The sequence below is a fragment of the Cyprinus carpio genome, chromosome B15, assembly GCF_018340385.1.
Source record: "Cyprinus carpio isolate SPL01 chromosome B15, ASM1834038v1, whole genome shotgun sequence".
Lineage (NCBI taxonomy): Eukaryota > Metazoa > Chordata > Actinopteri > Cypriniformes > Cyprinidae > Cyprinus > Cyprinus carpio.
Genome location: NC_056611.1, coordinates 23,702,413 through 23,721,206, shown reverse-complemented (window position 1 = coordinate 23,721,206; position 18,794 = coordinate 23,702,413). Strand labels below are relative to the sequence as shown.

General features: G+C 34.2%; 1 protein-coding gene across 1 annotated transcript in view; it reads right to left on the bottom strand.

Moving 5' to 3' along the window:
- The window catches only part of LOC109085702 (amyloid beta (A4) precursor-like protein 1), a 49,073-nt gene that overhangs the window by 7,342 nt on the left and 22,937 nt on the right, over positions 1 to 18,794 (bottom strand). The window contains 5 exon segments of the mRNA XM_042739912.1: positions 275 to 597; positions 1,447 to 1,643; positions 1,958 to 2,070; positions 3,035 to 3,164; positions 8,022 to 8,204. Of these exon segments, the coding sequence (XP_042595846.1) occupies positions 275 to 597; positions 1,447 to 1,643; positions 1,958 to 2,070; positions 3,035 to 3,164; positions 8,022 to 8,204 (946 nt within the window).

Sequence of the window (18,794 nt, the reverse complement as noted above, 5' to 3'; positions counted from 1 at the left end):
ACAGGAGAGAAAGAGAGTTAATTAAGCACCAATCAGTCAATTAATCTATCAAGAGGGAAGGAAGGATCACTACAGCTCAGTGAGACTGAAGTAGCATCAATCCCAGCAGTGTGTTAACTTAAATCTCTTTATGAGAGGGAGTTAAAGAGGAAGCATTAAAAATGCAATGTCGTTTAACCTCATGCATCCTGTTTAACCTCTGCTGAGTGTCTGTGAGTGAGTGTGAGAGAGACGATTTATGACTCCTGATACGTGAAACATCAGTAAGACTCACGGTTGTCCATCCGTGTTTGAGGTTGGGTGGAGGCTTTGGCAGTCTGGAGGTTCTTGTCATAGTAGAAGTTGTCCATGTAGTCTTGGCCTTGGAAATGAGAGTCGATGGGATACTCGTACTCTTCCTGGTCTTTCACTGTCGTTGCAGTTTCCTCCTCCTCAGCTTCCTCTACCTCAGCTGCCTCCTCATCATTTCCCTCCTCCTCCTCCTCTTCTTCTTCCTCTGCTTCTTCCTCCACTACCTCTTCCTCTTCCTCCTCCATGTCGTCTTCCTCGATGTCCATCTCAGGTGAGGGACTGGGAGTGGGTGGCGACGTTTTCACACTGAGTGGGAAGGATTTTTAGAGGTAACTGAGTAGTCTGTACATATTGTTCTGTACATATAGTCTGTACATATAGTCTTTTTAGTGAATCAAACACATACAGTGCAAACAGTGTAGTGTGATTCACAAAAAAAAAAAATACTCTTATGAAGTGGTTCTTTTTAGTGAATCAAACTTACAGCACAACCGCTATAATCTGATTCCTGAACGAATGGCTCATTTAAGATGATTCGTTTTAGTGAATCACATACAGCACAAACAGTACAATCTGATTCTTTAACTTATGAGTCAGTTTACTCAGCTAAATCAAAAACATACATTGTAATCAGTGTAATCCTTTTCCTGAATAAAAGGCTCAAATGAGTTGGTTATTTTTAATGAATCAGACACATTCAGTGTAACCAGAGTCGTCTGATTGCCAAACGAATGACAATTATGAGCCGATTATTTCAGTGAATAAAACATACATACCAGCCTGTTAAGCCTGATTCATGAACAAGTGACTCATAGCAGTCGGCTCTTTTAAGTGTATCAAAAACATACAGCTCAACCAGTGTAATATGATTTCATGAACAAATGACTCTAATAAGTCCCAAACAAATGAATCATATGAGTTGATTCTTTTTAGTGAATCAGTCACATACAACTTACAACTACAGCAACAATGGGACTAAAATGAGTTAAATTAGGATAAGTTTTGCAAGATTTATTTTAGTTGCACTGCTAAAAATCTTATCATTTGGTAAAAAATAACTGAATTTATTCCTTAAAAATGTAAAAAAATCAATAATGGAACCAAAAATTCTGTACCTTTATTCTGAGAGTAAAATGCACTACAGAAGTTCTTTACCTTGTGACCACTTTTTCTCCAGCTATGGACACAAAGGGTGTTGTTTCTCCTTGTACAGCGTCTGTAGTCTCCGTCTCTCCTCGTCCACTCGATCCTGCCCTGCCTGGGCAACAGACGTACTCCACCCCACGGAAACGGTCACCGCACGGCAACAACATCCCATAACTATGCAGCTCCAGACTGTCAGCTGTGCAGGCCTGATGAGCAGAGCAAAAGATGAATGACTGCAGCAGCGCTTTAAAAAACTTTGAAGTGCATTATTTCTTTTTTAATGTTTTTGTAATTGTGTGTACGTGTCAGGGTGAAATGACCAACAAAATTCAAATGGGAAAACTTTAAGTACTAGGAGATACTAGTGCAGAGAGGAAATGAGAATAGAAGATCATAGATCACAGCGGGGACTGCAATTTCACAGGCACCAGTCTAACCATTAAAGATGTGAAGCTATTAAAACTGAATTTCAGTTCTAATACTTTTCCAGGTTGTAATTTTGTGAGCTTTTATTATTTACCTCTTTGGCGATGTTGTGCCAGTACACGTAGCTCTCACAAGAATCCATCTGCTCCTGGTGTAAGAAACGGCAACGATCCGGAACCAAGAGTGCCTCGCTGACATACTCACCCACTGAGAGACCAAGACAATTATATGGGTCATTAAAAAAAAAAAAAACTATTAATAAAGCATGTATATTACTGTTCAAAAGTTTGGGGCCAGTAAAAAATACTATAAAAATAAATAAATAATTAATAGGTTTTTTTACAAGTGATAATTAGATTTAAATTAATGTATGTTCTGTTTAACTTTCTATTTCAAATTATCTTGTAATGAATGATTTCTGAAGGATCATTTGACACTAAAAACTGAAGTAATGGCTGCTGAAAATCCACAGGAATATATTTTAAACCATATTAAAAAAGCAAACAATTATTTTAAATAATATTCCACACTATGTCCCTTTTTACTGTATTTTTGTTCAACTAAATACAGCCTTGGTCAGCACAAGATAATTATATCATAAACATTAAGAAATTCTACAGAGACCATACTTTTGAACAATAATCTAATTATGATAATGACCAGAATATATAAATAAATAAATAAATAAATATATACATATATAGAATGAGAAATGAGGCAGACAATCCTGGTGATAAAAAAGTGGTGTTAGCATTTCTGAAAATGCCCACGTGAGCTGATGTTGCAAATAAAGGAATATTAGATGTGGGAACTTAAAATATGTGTACTATGTGAGCAAAAACCAAGGACAAAAGCTCCTCAGAGCCAAACAGCTGCACAAGCATTACATATTCATCAACATTAGTACTAAGCCAACACATTTATAATTTATTTATATATTTTTGCTTGTGACATAACATGCTTATGAGGCACTGCAGAATACAATGTACTACAAAATTATTCTTAGGAATTTCAGAAACTGACTGTACATTCACAATTCATTCTTAAAAAAATGTGTCATGTGTATATGTTTACATGACTGATTGAACTACATGTAATATTGCTGTTTAAATCTGGTCTATATTGTATCTTTGAAGTATTATAATCTGTTCAGGGTGTATTTTTGACTCACCTAGACAACGGTAGGGCACGACGATGAAGGAGCGGGTCTGACAGTGACCCCAGCCCTTCTTACACCAGCCTGGGATAGTCGCTGGAGATGAAGACTCTTCCACATGGGAGATCTGCAGTCCTGGATACATCTGACACACAGCGAGAGCGACAGACACAAACACACGTGAGGAAAGAGCAGGGACAGGAGTCAGGATCACAACAGTTGGAAAAGAGACAGGGGAATAAACAGTTTATCATGCAGAAAACAGAAAAAAGAAAAAAAAACACAAAGGGGATGAAAAGGAATGAGACAACAAGAAATAAATGGCACTCCAGGATATTGCACAGTGAACTATTCTTGTTTCTGAAAACGAAGCTGCACGTGGGAGTCTTTTAATATGACCATATAGCTAAACCACACATGCAATTAATAACAAGCCAGATAAATACATAATGGATGCTTTTTTTAGCCGATGGTTACTTTTTAATGGGAAACCTCTCATTTGAGCACAAGAGGGAGTCGCTGAGTCAATCTTGCCAGCTGAGACTGCAGCACTTTAAAATTAATAAAGGAATATAAAATTCATTTCTGTATTTGGCACTAGGGGGCGTCAGAAAACTCATTGCGTATTATTCCCGAATTTCCAAAGCAATTACACCTCACCTTCAAAACATGTTTGCAGGGGCACTGAGTCATACTGAGTCATCTGTACATTAGGATTTATTTAGATTCAAAACATAGCCTAGTCATAAATAAACTGAATGTAATAAATCACAGATGGGAGGGAGACTAGGAAAAGAGGGAAAATGGATAGAAATGTGTACATATATTCATGAATATACATGAGTGTATTGTCACATTAGGTTTGTTGTTTCACTATATATTTTTATATAGAGAGATTTGACAAGACAAGGTCAGTCACACAGATATAAAAATTAGCAACTTGTAATATTAATACACTTCATATTTAATATTTAACACTATTGTTTACTTGTCTTCCAATATTCTGTCCTAAAATATACTGTACATACACGATACAATAATATAGATGCTCTCATTAAAGAGAATTCTCATTAAATATTTGTATTTTATTTTATTTGTTTATCAGGGACTATGTCTTCTAATGAGAGGCTTAATCTCATACAGACAACATTCTTTCTTGTCTTAATAAAAATTGTTTTTTTTTAAAAATTCCACAATACAGGTTTCTTCCAATATTCTGTCCTTATATATATATAATATATATATATATATATATATATATATATATATATATATATATATATATATATATATATATATATATATATAATTTTGTTTTATTTTATTCATTATGTGTTTATTATGGACTATATCTTCTAGTGGAAGGATAAATTTGATATAGATAAAAAAAAACAACAACACTTTTTTCAAAACAATATTCTGTCTTAAATTATATGTACTATATATTAAAACAGACACTAATCATCCACTGAATAACATTGTTAATATTCATAAAAACATTTTTTTTAATTCATTTTATTTTATTTTTCGATTTTATTTTATTTTATTTTTTTTTTTTTTTTTTTTTTTTTTTTTTTTTTTTTTGGGGTATATCTTCTACTAGAAGGATGAATTTAATACAGAGAAAAAAACAAATATTAGTAATAAAATTCATAAAAATTTATACACTTTTTCTTGTAATATTCTGTCCTAATATACAATATATTAAAACAGACGCTCAACATCCATTGAACAACAGTGTTGTTATTCATTTTATTTTATTTTATTTTATTTTATTTTATTATCAGGGACTATATCTGCCTGTGAAAGCGAAGACAAATTTATTAATTAATTAATAAAACAAATTAATTTGCCTCTTTAACATTTTTATATTTAGGATAACACTAAATTGTGAATATAGTTATGAAGTTGTACACACTCTGCTGCATTTCAACATCCTTTAAATATTATCACAACAAAGGACAACCTTGAGTCCATTCTGGCTTAACTATGACATATTGTTCAAATTAACATAATGAGGAATACATAAATATTCTTTAAAAAAAAGAGAGAGTATTGTTCTGGGTACATGCATGCATCAAATCAATTCGCACTGGGCTGAAGCGAGTGAGAGTGTAATCGTACAGACATATGGAAAGGGATTATTATGTTCTAAACAAGCTCTGGCAATGAGGCCGCAGTCCACTGGCAGAACGCCTGCTAGTCTAAACCTCATCCAGCCAGGAGAATGACATATTCTTTGGCCTCTTCATTCAATTTTGATGTCACTTGTGCCAGCTATCTTATGTATATGCCACTTCGTGCCAGGCTAGAATGCAGGCACAATAATGCTTTTAAAAGCCATTAGGCAGAATGACTGGTATCCCAGATTAACGCACAATGAGGTGATTTTATACTGTGGTGGTACGGACAGTGTGTTGATTCAGACAAGGTTGAACAGACATTGCTGGCACTTATAGAGCAAAGACAGACAAAAACACGCTTTTTTTCAAACTGACATCTCAATTTTCAGAATTGCTGTCATGCAGTAATACAGGCTTAGACTGATTTCAGTCATGAAATACGCGCAATCATATTTGGCGAGATGCATTGCTGTATTTGGCAATGGAGTCATACTGAATGACCAGAAAAATGCAGGAAAGCATGGCATTTTTCACTCTCATTATCCATAAGGAATGCAATGGAAATTGGCATTGTACAATGTTACAGGGGCTCTACAGGGATGCAGGGAAATGCTATTCTGCACTGTTGATATCCTGAAGGAACGTGGAAGAGTATTCGGAAGCGCTGATGAAAAACAGAGGAAAACAACCAGGCATCATTGTTCATCCCTAATTCCTCTAGATGAGACAACAGGGAACGAAAAACTTGCAATCCTCTTAGGAGTCAGAGAATACAGTCATATTAGCCGCACAATACGTTCAAGCCCGGGGCGTACGGAGACCATAAATCTCCACCGCTGATTGATGGTGAAGAATATGGCCATTATCCTGCACACTTAATACGGCGAGAGTTAGAGAGAGATTTGTATCGAGTTCCCTGTGTATGCACGTAAACGGCGTTTTAGTCTTGTTTTACAATGCTAATATTAGAGCAGGCTGCCCTCGGCGTTCACCTTGAGAATATGCTTGAGTGGAGATTGTCTGCGGATGCTTGTCCGCATAGTAATTAAACCAATCAGCGCGCATGCTAATGTAGGTGCGATGAGAATTAGATGAGACAAACAGAACAAAATAAAACTAGATGAGAACAAAATACAATGAGTCAAATAAAATAGAAAAGAACACTGAATATATCAACAGAATAAAACAGAACCACAAAGAAAATTGATTTTAATCAAAACAAACAAAAATCAAACAATTAAATAAAAAACTAGACTAAAATTGAATCGAATGAAGCACGAAATAAAATACTGTGAATAAAGTTTAAAACAAAATAAACAGGCAAGAATAAAACACAAACAAAAAACAAAAATAAAAACAAATGTAATAATGTAACTAGGGCTGTGCGATATGGGGAAAATATCTAATTGCGATTTTTTTTTTGACAGATATTGCGATTGCAATTTGATTTGCGATTTTACATTTGCAAAGTCAAGCTTCAGCTCAATATTGTCAATAATTTGCAGCACAGTATGAGTATCATTACCCTGCTGAAAAAAAGCAGAAATTCTTACAGTTTCCATTAAACCATTACAAAATTCCTTTTTTGTTTTTGGCATTATTCCAATAGGAATTACTGTTGTTCTATTGTTTGCCATCTGCCATATTACATCCCACCAATAGAATCCATCAAATAGACACCATTATAGTTTACATTAAAACCAATACAATTCCCATTATAACCCTGAAATCCATTCAATTTTCAATTGTGGTTTGGGAGGGGTTCTATATATATATATATAGAGAGAGATTTGTTTATTTTTTATAAATAAAGAACTGTGTTTCTTTAGTCAATTATTAAAGTATTACATATGTTACACTGTATTTGGGATTTTAAAAACAAGTGGAAAATGTGCTGAATGCTTCATTTTGAATGTTTCAAGTGAAATTAGCAAGCAGTTAGACTGAATTTACATTCATTTTAATTGCGGAGCCAGGCGTGAGTCGACGCAGGTTGCGTGCGTGCGTCAAGCCTCATCCATATTGCCAGAATTTAGATGTTATAATGGAATAGAAAATACTTGACTAAAATAGGATAGAGCACAAAACTTTATAAATAGACAATAGAGCTCAAACAAACAAACAAAATCAACAAAACTAAAACAAACAGAACAGAATGTAACAACGGACAACGTACAAAAGATGAGACTAAAATATGATAAATAAAGCCCAGAAACAAAATAAATAAATAAATAGAGAATGTAGCACAAAAAAAACAATAGATTAGAATAGAATAGAATAGAATAGAATAGAATAGAATAGAATAGAATAGAATAGAATAATGGAAGAGAAAAGACTAGACTAAAATGCAATGAAAATAATAGAATAGATTGCAAAACAAAATATTGTAAATAAAGCTTAAAACAAAAGAAATAGGCATGAATAGAACAAAACAAAACAAAACAAAACAAAACAAGAACTAAAAAAAATAAAAAAAACAAATGGAATAGAACATACCAATGGAATAGAAAAGACTAGACTAAAATGGAATAAAAAAAAATGGAATTAAAAAAAATACTGTAAATATAAAAAAGAATAGCACAAAAACAAAACAAAACAATACTAAAAAAAAAATGGAACAGAATGTATCAATGGAATAGAAAAGCCTAGACTAAAATAAAATAGAAGAGAGTTCAAAACAAAAAATAAAGTTTCAAACAAAATAAATGGGAGAGACTAGAAAAAAAATCACAAGACACAAAACAAATAGGCAAGGACAGTAAAAATAATAAAACAAAATAAAAATAAAAAATAAATGAGAAGAGAGCTAAAAAACAAACAGAATAGAATAGAATAGAATAGAATAGAATAGAATAGAATAGAATAGAATAGAATATCACCTCCCGACAGTATGACAGGATCTTGCTGGGCTGGGTGAAGCATCCCTGTCGCCCCTGAGGATCTGGTTCCCACTGTCCACTCTCAGTGTTCATGTGTAGAAGCTGACGACCACAAAACATGGCAATCTGAGGTTCTGCCACATGAGGACTAACAGGTCCATTCACCTCCGTCATGGCCAGAGCCTGAAAAAGAGAGGGAGATTTGGACTTCAAATGCTGATTCCATTCAACATTAAAGCATTATTTGCTGTACATGCATGTTCTAGGCAGGTGCATTCTTATGGAACTGGACTTGTGACCATAAGCAAAGCAAGAATATGTGCTAGCCTCAAGTGCCAATTTATTAAAATATATAACAATATAGTAAACATATTCAAAAGAACGGTGTATACAACTTGTTTTGTAAACAAAAGATTCTCTTAGAGCAGACATGTTAACTTTATATCTTGTGTCATATTGAGAAAGTGAAAGAACCTGAATTGTTTCGAAGTTCGGAGTGGCCTACATTCCTGATAAAAATAAGTTAAGCCTGGCTGCCTGTTATTACTACAAACCACAGAGAGATAAAAAATATTTGAGGCCAGCAAAAATTTAGAGCGATAGGGAAGTGTAAAGGACAGGACGAGGAAAGAGGGAAGAAGGGTGAGTACAGTTGTTATCACTGGCCTGACAGTGAGGAGGAAATATAACGTGGAGGCTCATTATTGAATTTCAAATTGAGCCAGCAGGCCAGACTCGCTGATAAGCCTAAATGCAGCTTATCCATCTCCCATCAAACCTACGCGTGTAACTGGAGGACAAGCAAAGACAGTACACTCAGCCGCAGATGCGTGCAGAAACAGCTTTTATCACAAATACGTCTGCTCACCCATCAGCTGAAAAATGAAAATGTTAATGAATTCAAAAGGGCAAAGGTGAACTATTATTTTTAAAAGCAGAAGAGGCTCGGTTTTATAATTGTCATTTTTCATCAAAATCATTTCTCTTTGTGAATATGCTTCTAGGGTATTTATGCTCTCTATGTAGTGCCCTTTCCATGACCCCTTCTTGACTATCTCAAGTTGTTCTGGAAATGAAAACTTCTGCACACTGGACAGCATATGTAAACAGCATTTAAATGAATAAATTCTATAAACAACAACAACAACAACAACAATATTAGCAAATAAAATACTAAAAATAAATACTATTTATAAATAAAATAGTATTGATGCATACATAATAAAAAATACATACTAACAATAAATAAAATAGTACTGATAAATAAGTAAATAAATATTAATAATATAAAAAATTAAATACTATTCCTAAATACAATAGTATTGATTCATACATAAATATTAGTATATGTAAATAAAATAGTATTGATAAATAAACATTACTAATAAATAAAATACTAAAATATGAGTACTATAAATAAATAAATTAGCATTTATACATTGTAAGAAAATAAAATACTAAAAATAAATACTTTTCATAAATAAAATAAAAAATAAAATAAATAAATAAATAAATAAAATTCTAAAACATACATACTAGCATCGATAAATAAATATTAACAAATAAAATACTAAAATAAACACCATCTTTAAATAAAATAGTGTTTAAAAATAAGCATTATAAATAAATAAAATACTAAAAATCACTACTATTATTAAATACAATTTATTTATACATGCAAAATAAATGTATGTAATGAACTGGATCATTCTTCACATTGAAACTGGAAAGTGTATAGTATTATGGGATACAGTGAGCCTACTATAGTAAACTACGAGTAAAGTAAGAGTACGCCATTGAAAACACACCCTCAGTTCCTGATTCGTCCTAGTCTGGCCTTCTCTCTCACATTACTCAGTTTCTAGTTCATTCACTTCCTCTCTGTCTCTTTGGCAAAGGATGTAGGTATTGATCTGAAATGTGTTCAGTGCTCCTGGAGGAAGGGCCCCGGGGACCGTCACACATGCAGAGCAAACAGTAGCCCCGTGCTAGAGTCAGATGTTAATACAAGCTCATTGACCACTAGGTCATTTGAGTACATCAACAAAGAGCAGGAAACAAGGGATCAGGCGAGAAGAGAGAGTCTAATCAGGGGAGAGGCTGCATTTCATCTGGTTATCTACCCATTTCACCGGTTAAGGCTTAGTAGCGGTAGCCGGCACACTAATCGGTTCTATGCAATGAGAAAAAATGAGATATTGCTGTGTTTGTATAATATACAGTATGCGTACCACTTGTCCATTGCAGAGACAAGATCCATATATACATATATATTTAAGAATGCAGCAGATAATTTAATCCAAAGACTCTTACATAAATAATCCCAAAGTAAATTAAATCAAATGAGATGCACAGCTGAGATCATACTAAATTCAGAAATATTGAAATCTGAAGAAATGTATGGTGACTACATAAATTTTGCTTAAAACAAATGGCATAAAAACAACAAAATAAAAATGCTTTTAAAACATGATTTATGAAAAGAATTTTAAATAAACAATGAAAAAAAAAATAATGTTGGGGCAGCAAAATAAAATCAATATGTGCAAGAATCATCACTGACAGGATTGCTTTTCAGAAGAGAAAATTACTGCGCCTTTCAAAGCATCATTAATCTGGGGTTTGTCTGCGCTGGAGTGATTTATCCCGGATTATGTCTAATCTGACAAATTAGAGTCAAATTTGTATCAGGGTACAGACACTGAATTAAAGAGAGGCAGCAATTTACAAGAGTGATTGTTTAAAAGTGTGAGACAGAGCAATAGCTGGCTTCATTTACACACAACCAGCACTGGATATAAAATAATAATAATAATAATAATAATAATAATATTTATATTATTTTTAATATTATTATTATTATTATTATATTAATAATAATTTTAATATTTTATTAAACATTTTTGTCCATGCCACAGTCTGAAAACATTTAAATAATAAAATCTAATATTAAATTAAACTGAATTAAACTATATGTACTTTCATATATACAAATACATATATTTTTAATATATATATATATATATATAGTGCAGTATTAAAATCTTATAAAATAATATTAAATTGGAATTATATAATTATTTATATAATAATTGCTAATTCTAATATATATATATATATATATATATATATATATATATATATATATATATATATATATATACACACATATATATATTAGAATTAGAAATTAGAATTATAATATCAAAAATATCTTATAAAATCTTAAAATATAAGACTGAATGATTATTAAACTATACTATCATATACATATTTTATGTATATATTTCTAACATTTTTATTCATAAATAAATTATATTTATTTAATATTTTTAATATTTCAAATTTATTTAAAAAATTTCAAAAATATTTCACATTTTGTGTCAGGTTACAATAACTTTTTTTTTCATCAAAACTAAATGAGTTTTGATTTTTTTTTTTTTTTTTTAATCATTAAACCATTGAAGAAATCAAGTCAAGCTAGAAGAATTTTCTTTTCATCACAGAACTAGTCATTTTGATCAGTTCTGTTCTGTGGCCAAGAGTGATCCTAAGCCAACTGTAATAATGACTAATGATGAAGAACACACTGTAACATGTGATTATAACACAGATCCCGTGTGCGTAAGTGCTGGTCTTCTGTACGCGTGGATTCTGAGGGGGAGTGATGCTGCGAGGTTGCTTGACTTCTTACTTGTGGACGGAAAGAAGCAATCAAAGCCAAAAACAAAAAACAGCTTTTAAAGCATGTCAGAGTTTATTTACACTCCAAAGCTCGCCGCGTTTCAATGGCATCCCAAGAGAGGGCACCAATCTGGCAACCCTGGCAAAGACTGGAAACCCGGCGTACTTTAATCTTCAACGACAAGTGAATGGCAGACACACAGCACTCAGGCAACCAATTAGAATGGAGATGCCCACAGGGAAGAAGAGGGAAAAAAGAGAGAGAGAAAGGCAAAATGTGAGCGTGATCAAAGGAAAACCCTGCCTCTGCTGGCCAATGCAAAAACGTTTGAAGTCCTAATTAAAATTTATGAGGAAATAAATATATAAATCGGAGCCGTAAATATACAATAAATATACAGAGCCCACAGGAGAGAGAGAGCAGCATTAGTGCAGAGCTGAGAATAAGAGGCAAATGCCATTAGGAGACTGTTGGATTAAAAATGATGAAAAAATCTCATCAGCTTGAAGGCTTGACGAATCGGTTAGAGCCGCTGCTGCAGCGTTTGCAGTACAAACACACACACACACACACACACACACACACACACACACACACACACACACACACACACACACACACACACATGCTCAGATTGAACCCTGGTGTCATGACATTGCACTTAGTCATCGCTGAAGTTCAGCTGTCGATTACTCATGAAACGGTTCTCAAGTGAACATCTGCTGGTGTCGCTCTTATTTTTGAGTAAAACAGATTTTCAGTTGACAACTGAATCAGTTCACTTTTCACAGTTTCAGAACAGATTACAGAGAAAAAAATATTTTCCTGGAAAATTATATGAAATATTATACTATTACAAAATGTGCAATATTGGAAGCCATTTTAATATTTCAAATTAATTCTAAATTAATGTATTTTATTATTGGTGGTAGCTGAGATTATTATACTTACTGGTAAGATAAAAGATGCTTAATCATAATTCTTTAAAAATGAAAAAAATTCTTCAAAATGAGCAATGTGTAGAACTTAAATATTGATGTAGATTCTTTGTAGCTGTTTGATTACATTACACTGACCTGAAACACACACAATTCTTATATACTCTGACATACAACACATGCATCTACAGCAAACCTCACAGACTGGATTACAGAGATGCCTGGAGGTATTAGGACTGATTACTATCTGCCAAGATGTTTAGAGTTTTCTTTAAGACCTCTGATGTGGTTTAAAACAGGATGAACCCAGGCATGATACGGGACTGGCACCTCTATCTCCTGAAACTCTGCTCAGATAATGGGATGAGATATTTCTTTTTTTTTTTTTTTTTACTGGAGGAAGGTCATAGCCACATGGGAGACTTCCGGACATTTGAGAAGATAGCCTGCCTGCAAGCTCTCCAGCTCTTAGTTCCATATGCACACATGGCACAAACACACACTCAAAAACACACACAGTGAAGATCAATACCCAGAGCTGTTGTACAATTCTGCTCCTTCAATCGATATCAGTGCATCAGGAGCTCCGAGGTCTGATCTAAAACATGCGCACACACACACAAGCATACAAACAGGAGGCTTGTTTTATGCCAAGTCTTTCAGGCTTAGGCCAGATCGCATTCTGGGAACAACAGATACGCATGACTCCATGATGTGCATCATGCGATTAATTCTCGCAGTCTGCTAAAACCTGAGCCGGGTTACACAATGCTTGACGTCCTCCATCCAAAGCAGAAAAAAAGCACTAAGCAGCAACTCTTTCCCTCGGATAAAAGAAGCATCCGTAAGCGTTATTGTATTGGGGATGACAGAGATGAACGCACGCTCTCATTCACTACAAGGCATTTAAGACGCAGCCTTTTATCTTGCTTGTTGATGACAGATGCCATCAGTCTTGAAGCACTCGCCAGGTTGAAGAAGGATTATGCTTAAAGGGATAGTTCACCTAATAATGAAATATCTGTCAGCATTAAATCACACCCATGTTTTCATAAACCTGCATGAACTATACTAGCTTTTTCTAGCCTTCAATAACACAGTCATTTTTGAGAAATATAATATTTACAAAGCAATTATAATAATTGGAGGCAGTAGCTTTCAAGCTTCACACAAACAAACAAAAACATTTAAAGGTTAGTGGTCAGTATGGAATTATATAAGGAATTAAAATGAAAGTAATTATTTCATATACTTGTCAGTTTATTTAAACTTCTCATTTATATATATATATATATATATATATATATATATATATATATATATATAATTATATTATTATATTTTTATATATATCTATAATATATCTGTATATGAAAAAAGGCCATACACTATTGCTGAAATTTGGGGGGGCAATTAAGTTTATAATTTATTTACTTAGTTTATTTATATTAAATATTTAATATTAATATATTTATTTATTTAGTAGTAAGGAAATTTAAACTTTTACTCATCAAGAATCCATTACATTGATCAAAAGGAAAAGTAAACACATTTTTAATGTTACAATTTCTATTTCATTTAAACATTTCTATTTCAAATAAATGCTGTTTTGTTGAACTTTTTTTCAATTCATCCAAAAGCCCTGAAAAAATTAATTACGATTCCCACAAAGATATCAAGCAGCTCATCTGTTTTTAACACCGATAATAATAAGAAATTATATTTTTAAATGAAATAAAATAGAATAATATTTCACAGTATTACTTTTTTCACAGTATGTTTGATAAAAAAAAAAAAATTTAGCCTTAGTGAGCATAAGATAATTCTTTCATCCAAACAAACAAGCAAATAAATAAATAAATAGCATACCCCAAACCTTTGAACTGTACTGTATATTCAAAATATTCAAAACCACTGCAACTGGATCATTAAGTCCAATTTTCCACACTACTTTTGTGAACTGGATCAATCATTTCCTTAAATGATGAGAGCAAAAAACAGAAACATTTATTCATAATTCAGACATAACTATTTACCACTAAGAGATACAAGGCTGATTTTCGATTACTGATGACTTAAATTCCAGTCTTTTTCTCATGCAAATATATTGTATGATTTTAGAAGATTCGTAATATAGCAAATGAATCATTCCTATAATCACTATGACGCTCGAGGGCCCAAAACCCTATTCACTTTCATTATACTGACAAATGAGGCTAGCAGATCCTTAAAACCTTTTGTGTTCCATATAAGAAAGAAAGAAAATCACACGGATGTGGGTTTGGAAAAACACAAGACTGGAGTAAATAACTATTGCTTTAAGTTCTCTGCTTGAGGAGATTCAACTGCAGTAAACCAAATGATGCATGTAAACACCATCTAATAGCAGATTCCCCTGCAGACATAACCAACAACACGGCATTATTAGATACAAAAAGGAAGCAGGGATATGGGATCTGGTTTAATTTTTGCTCTGAGGCAAACGGGGAAATTAGTAAAAGATAATAATGAAAAAAACATCAAAAGATGTATTTACAGAAAATGCTTTCCGGGAGTAAAGAAAACATTTTGCAGTATGGTAAAACAGCATTCACATGCCACTTGCAATAGAAACTGCAGCATTTCATACGAAGTCTTGATAAAAAGAAAATCCCAAAGATGCAGATTCAGTCATTGTTTCATTTTAATCGACCATGGCATCTCGCAAATGTAATTAGATTACGTTCTGATCCGTTCCATTAAGTTCAGTTCAATTCAGTTCAAAAGCATTATTATCCATTACCTTTAAAAACAGAAAATGATAGCCTATTTGACTCATAATGCAAGTCACAAGCTCCATTGTAATGCTTTTGAAAAGCTCCATTTGATTCTTGTTCGCTATTGAACGCTAACATTCAGCAGTCGCCGATTAAACCCTTTTAAACGGCCGTGACTACATTCACAAACAACACCGGTCCATTTCAAATGGATTTGCTCTCATTCACTGCTACTCCCTCTCCATCTGCACAATGGAAACTCAAGATTTTATCATGCAAAAGGCCATGCGCTCACAGCTCGTGCCGTTCAAAACAGCGTGTGTACTGTACTTGTTTTTGGAGGGTTATGTCGTGATTGATTTTCCTTCATGTCAAAGTGAAGTGCAGCAAGCTGTATGTTCCCTACAGCTCATTGAGGCAGAGAGCGAGGGTTCGCCTGAGCCCAGTCAAACTCCTTAATTGGACAGTCAGAGCTGGGTGTATCCAGAGTGAGTTCAACATAGAGGAGCGAAGGCAAGCACAGACAGACATACACCCACACACATACACTCAAATGTGTTTGATTTGGCTCAAGACTTGGAACCAGTGACTTTAACCCAAACAAACTACACACACACACACTATACTTTTCCTAGTACGAAGAGTGTGAACTGACTAGTTAGACTACTTTGACATAAAAAAAGACCTCTACACTATTATTAAAATGTTTGGGGTTTGTACGTTTTTTTTTTTTTTTCTTCTTCTTCTTTTGAAGAAAATTAATACTTTATTTTGCAAAGATGCAATAGGGTGATTAAAAGTGACAGTTAAGGCATTTATAATGTTACAAAGGATTTCTATTTCATAAAAGCTGTTCTTTTGAGCAATTTATTCATCAAAGACTCAAAATAATCAGTGTTTATTCGTTATACTGAGTGTAATTAAATTTGATGTTAAAATATGTTCTCTAATCTGAGTACTGTTTGTTTTTGGGCAGGTTTTGGAGTCAGTCACGCCATCTCTCAGCTACAGTACGAGTGAAATGCGAGGCCGCGGTCTAAAGTTTGCAGTTCCCCCGGCGAACAGCAACTCTTCACCTAAGATTTCAATGACACACCAGGATGTTTTGGCAAAAAGCAATTACAGAGAACGGTTAAATACATTTAAATCAAAATGCTACTTTTAAATGCTTCTTTTTTATTTCTAAAATGTTTAAACGAGTTTAAATGTATGTAATTTTTTTATATATTGTTTGTTAAATGAGTTTTATTTTTTTTTTTTTGTTTTTTGTGTTTGGGTGTTCTTGCTTAATATATGTTCATCTGTTGATTATTGCTGTTGCCTGTAGTAATTCTGTTTGTGATTTTTAATTTCCAGCCCATTTTAAGACAGCAATATAATAATTTTTAAACAATAGATGACTTAAATTAAACAATCCAGCATGGTGGGTAAAAACGTTTATCCCAACCAGCTGGGTCAAAATAACCCAGCATGTGTTTTGTCCAATATTTACCCAGCACTGGGTTGCCAAATTATTTTTAACCCAGCATTTTTTTTTAGAGTGTATACTGACCACCATCCTAAAACAAACATAAAACTGCCCCATATTCAATCCACCTTCCCCTGAGATTGTTCCAGCTGTTTGCAGAAACATATGAAATATGGCTCATTCAATAACAGTGTTCTGCTTTCTGTTTAAATATTCCACACCAGTCGTTGTTCCTGGTCGTGGATGCAGGATGACATCATGCCTGGCGATGTTGCAATCGTGCAGAGCTGCTGGGTAAGTGAAGAGAGAGAGGACGCTAGTTCATCATGTGTCACCTTATAACAAGTCAACCTCCTTTTAATCCATCAGACCGCCCTGCAGTAAAAACGGAGTGTATGGATTGTGTGCGTGAATGTGTGTGTGTGTGTGGATCCTCTGTTCATTAGAGATGCAGTCATCTCCATTTGTACCCGTGTGTGGTAGGATGAGTCCATACACCATGCGTCATTTTAGACATGTAACTATATTGAAAATAGTGGGCCGCAGGTTTTTTTTTATGTTCCCCGTAAAAATGTGGCACTACTAAATCACGATTCATCCACACCTCGAATGTGAACAAAACATCAGCTGATCATCTACATCAGCCAAGGTATACGTCATATTGAATGCTAACAAAAATTAGGTTCTGAGGGATCAAAGTTAAGTCTGTTGAGGGCACTAAAAAATGGTGTAGAAACAATTTCACAAATAAATAAAAAGAATCGGCAACTGCTATTATCACATTAAATATGACATTTTGAAGTAGAAAGACTGAACTCGTCTTTTCTTGTAAAATGTACTTCAGAAATTTTTGAAAAAAAAAAACTTCAAAAAAGTTAATGCACACACACACACACACACACACACACACACACACACACACACACACACACACACACACACACACACACACACACACACACACACACATATATATATATATATATACATACACACAAATTGAACACAATAGTGTGGTTAATTAAATGTGATCTAGGATGTTAAGTTTTCATTCGCAATACAACATGGAAAGATAATTATACACACAAATCAATCAAAGGGTGAAAAAAAAGTGAAAGCCCTCAACTGCTGCAGGTCCCAGGAGTTCAGCCAACTCTTATAACCGAATATTACACAACAAGCTCTAACTTGTCAGGAAGTGTCCCTGGAAACGCTGCTTCCTTTGGCTCAGCGGCACAGTGGGCTTTTGCCACGGATTTGGGGAATAAATAGAAACAAACATGCGCAAAGCTCTCGCATGCGCTTACACAAAAATGTCTTTCTGCAGGACAGATGGCCCTAATAGTGGGTGGCTGGCCAGCTCTCCAGCCCCCCTCCACCCTTTCTCTCTCTGGCTCTCTGCTGATCTCAACCTTCCACAATCTGTCTCCCTCTCCCTTCCTCTCTGTGTCGCTCTCCCTTGTCCACCCCCCCACCCTAAGTAATACAGCCTCTACAAGATTTGGGTGCATTTATCATTGTAATCATGCTGATAAATTATTCAGTGCTCAGCCTCATTTGCCTGCCAGCCCTTGATTAGGAGAGCGGAGAGTCAGCTGGGTCCACCCTGCCCTTGGATGAGGAGAAGCCTGATGAAAGAGGCCGGACAGTCTCGGTTCAGTCAGAGCAACAACCACTGTTAGATTCTGATGCTAATTGCATGCCCCATGCTAATTGCACGCTGTAATTAATGTTAGCGAAAGGTAACGAGCTGTGGAGCCATCGATTCTCACACTTGGCTGGTGTGAAGGGTGGACAACACAGCAGGAAATGAGATGTTACGGGGGCAAACAGTTCAATATCCCTTGCCAATTTCCAAACTGGTTTATGCTGGTTTAGTTGTTGGGTCAGCATAATCACATGGCAATTCAGAACTATTTTACGTTT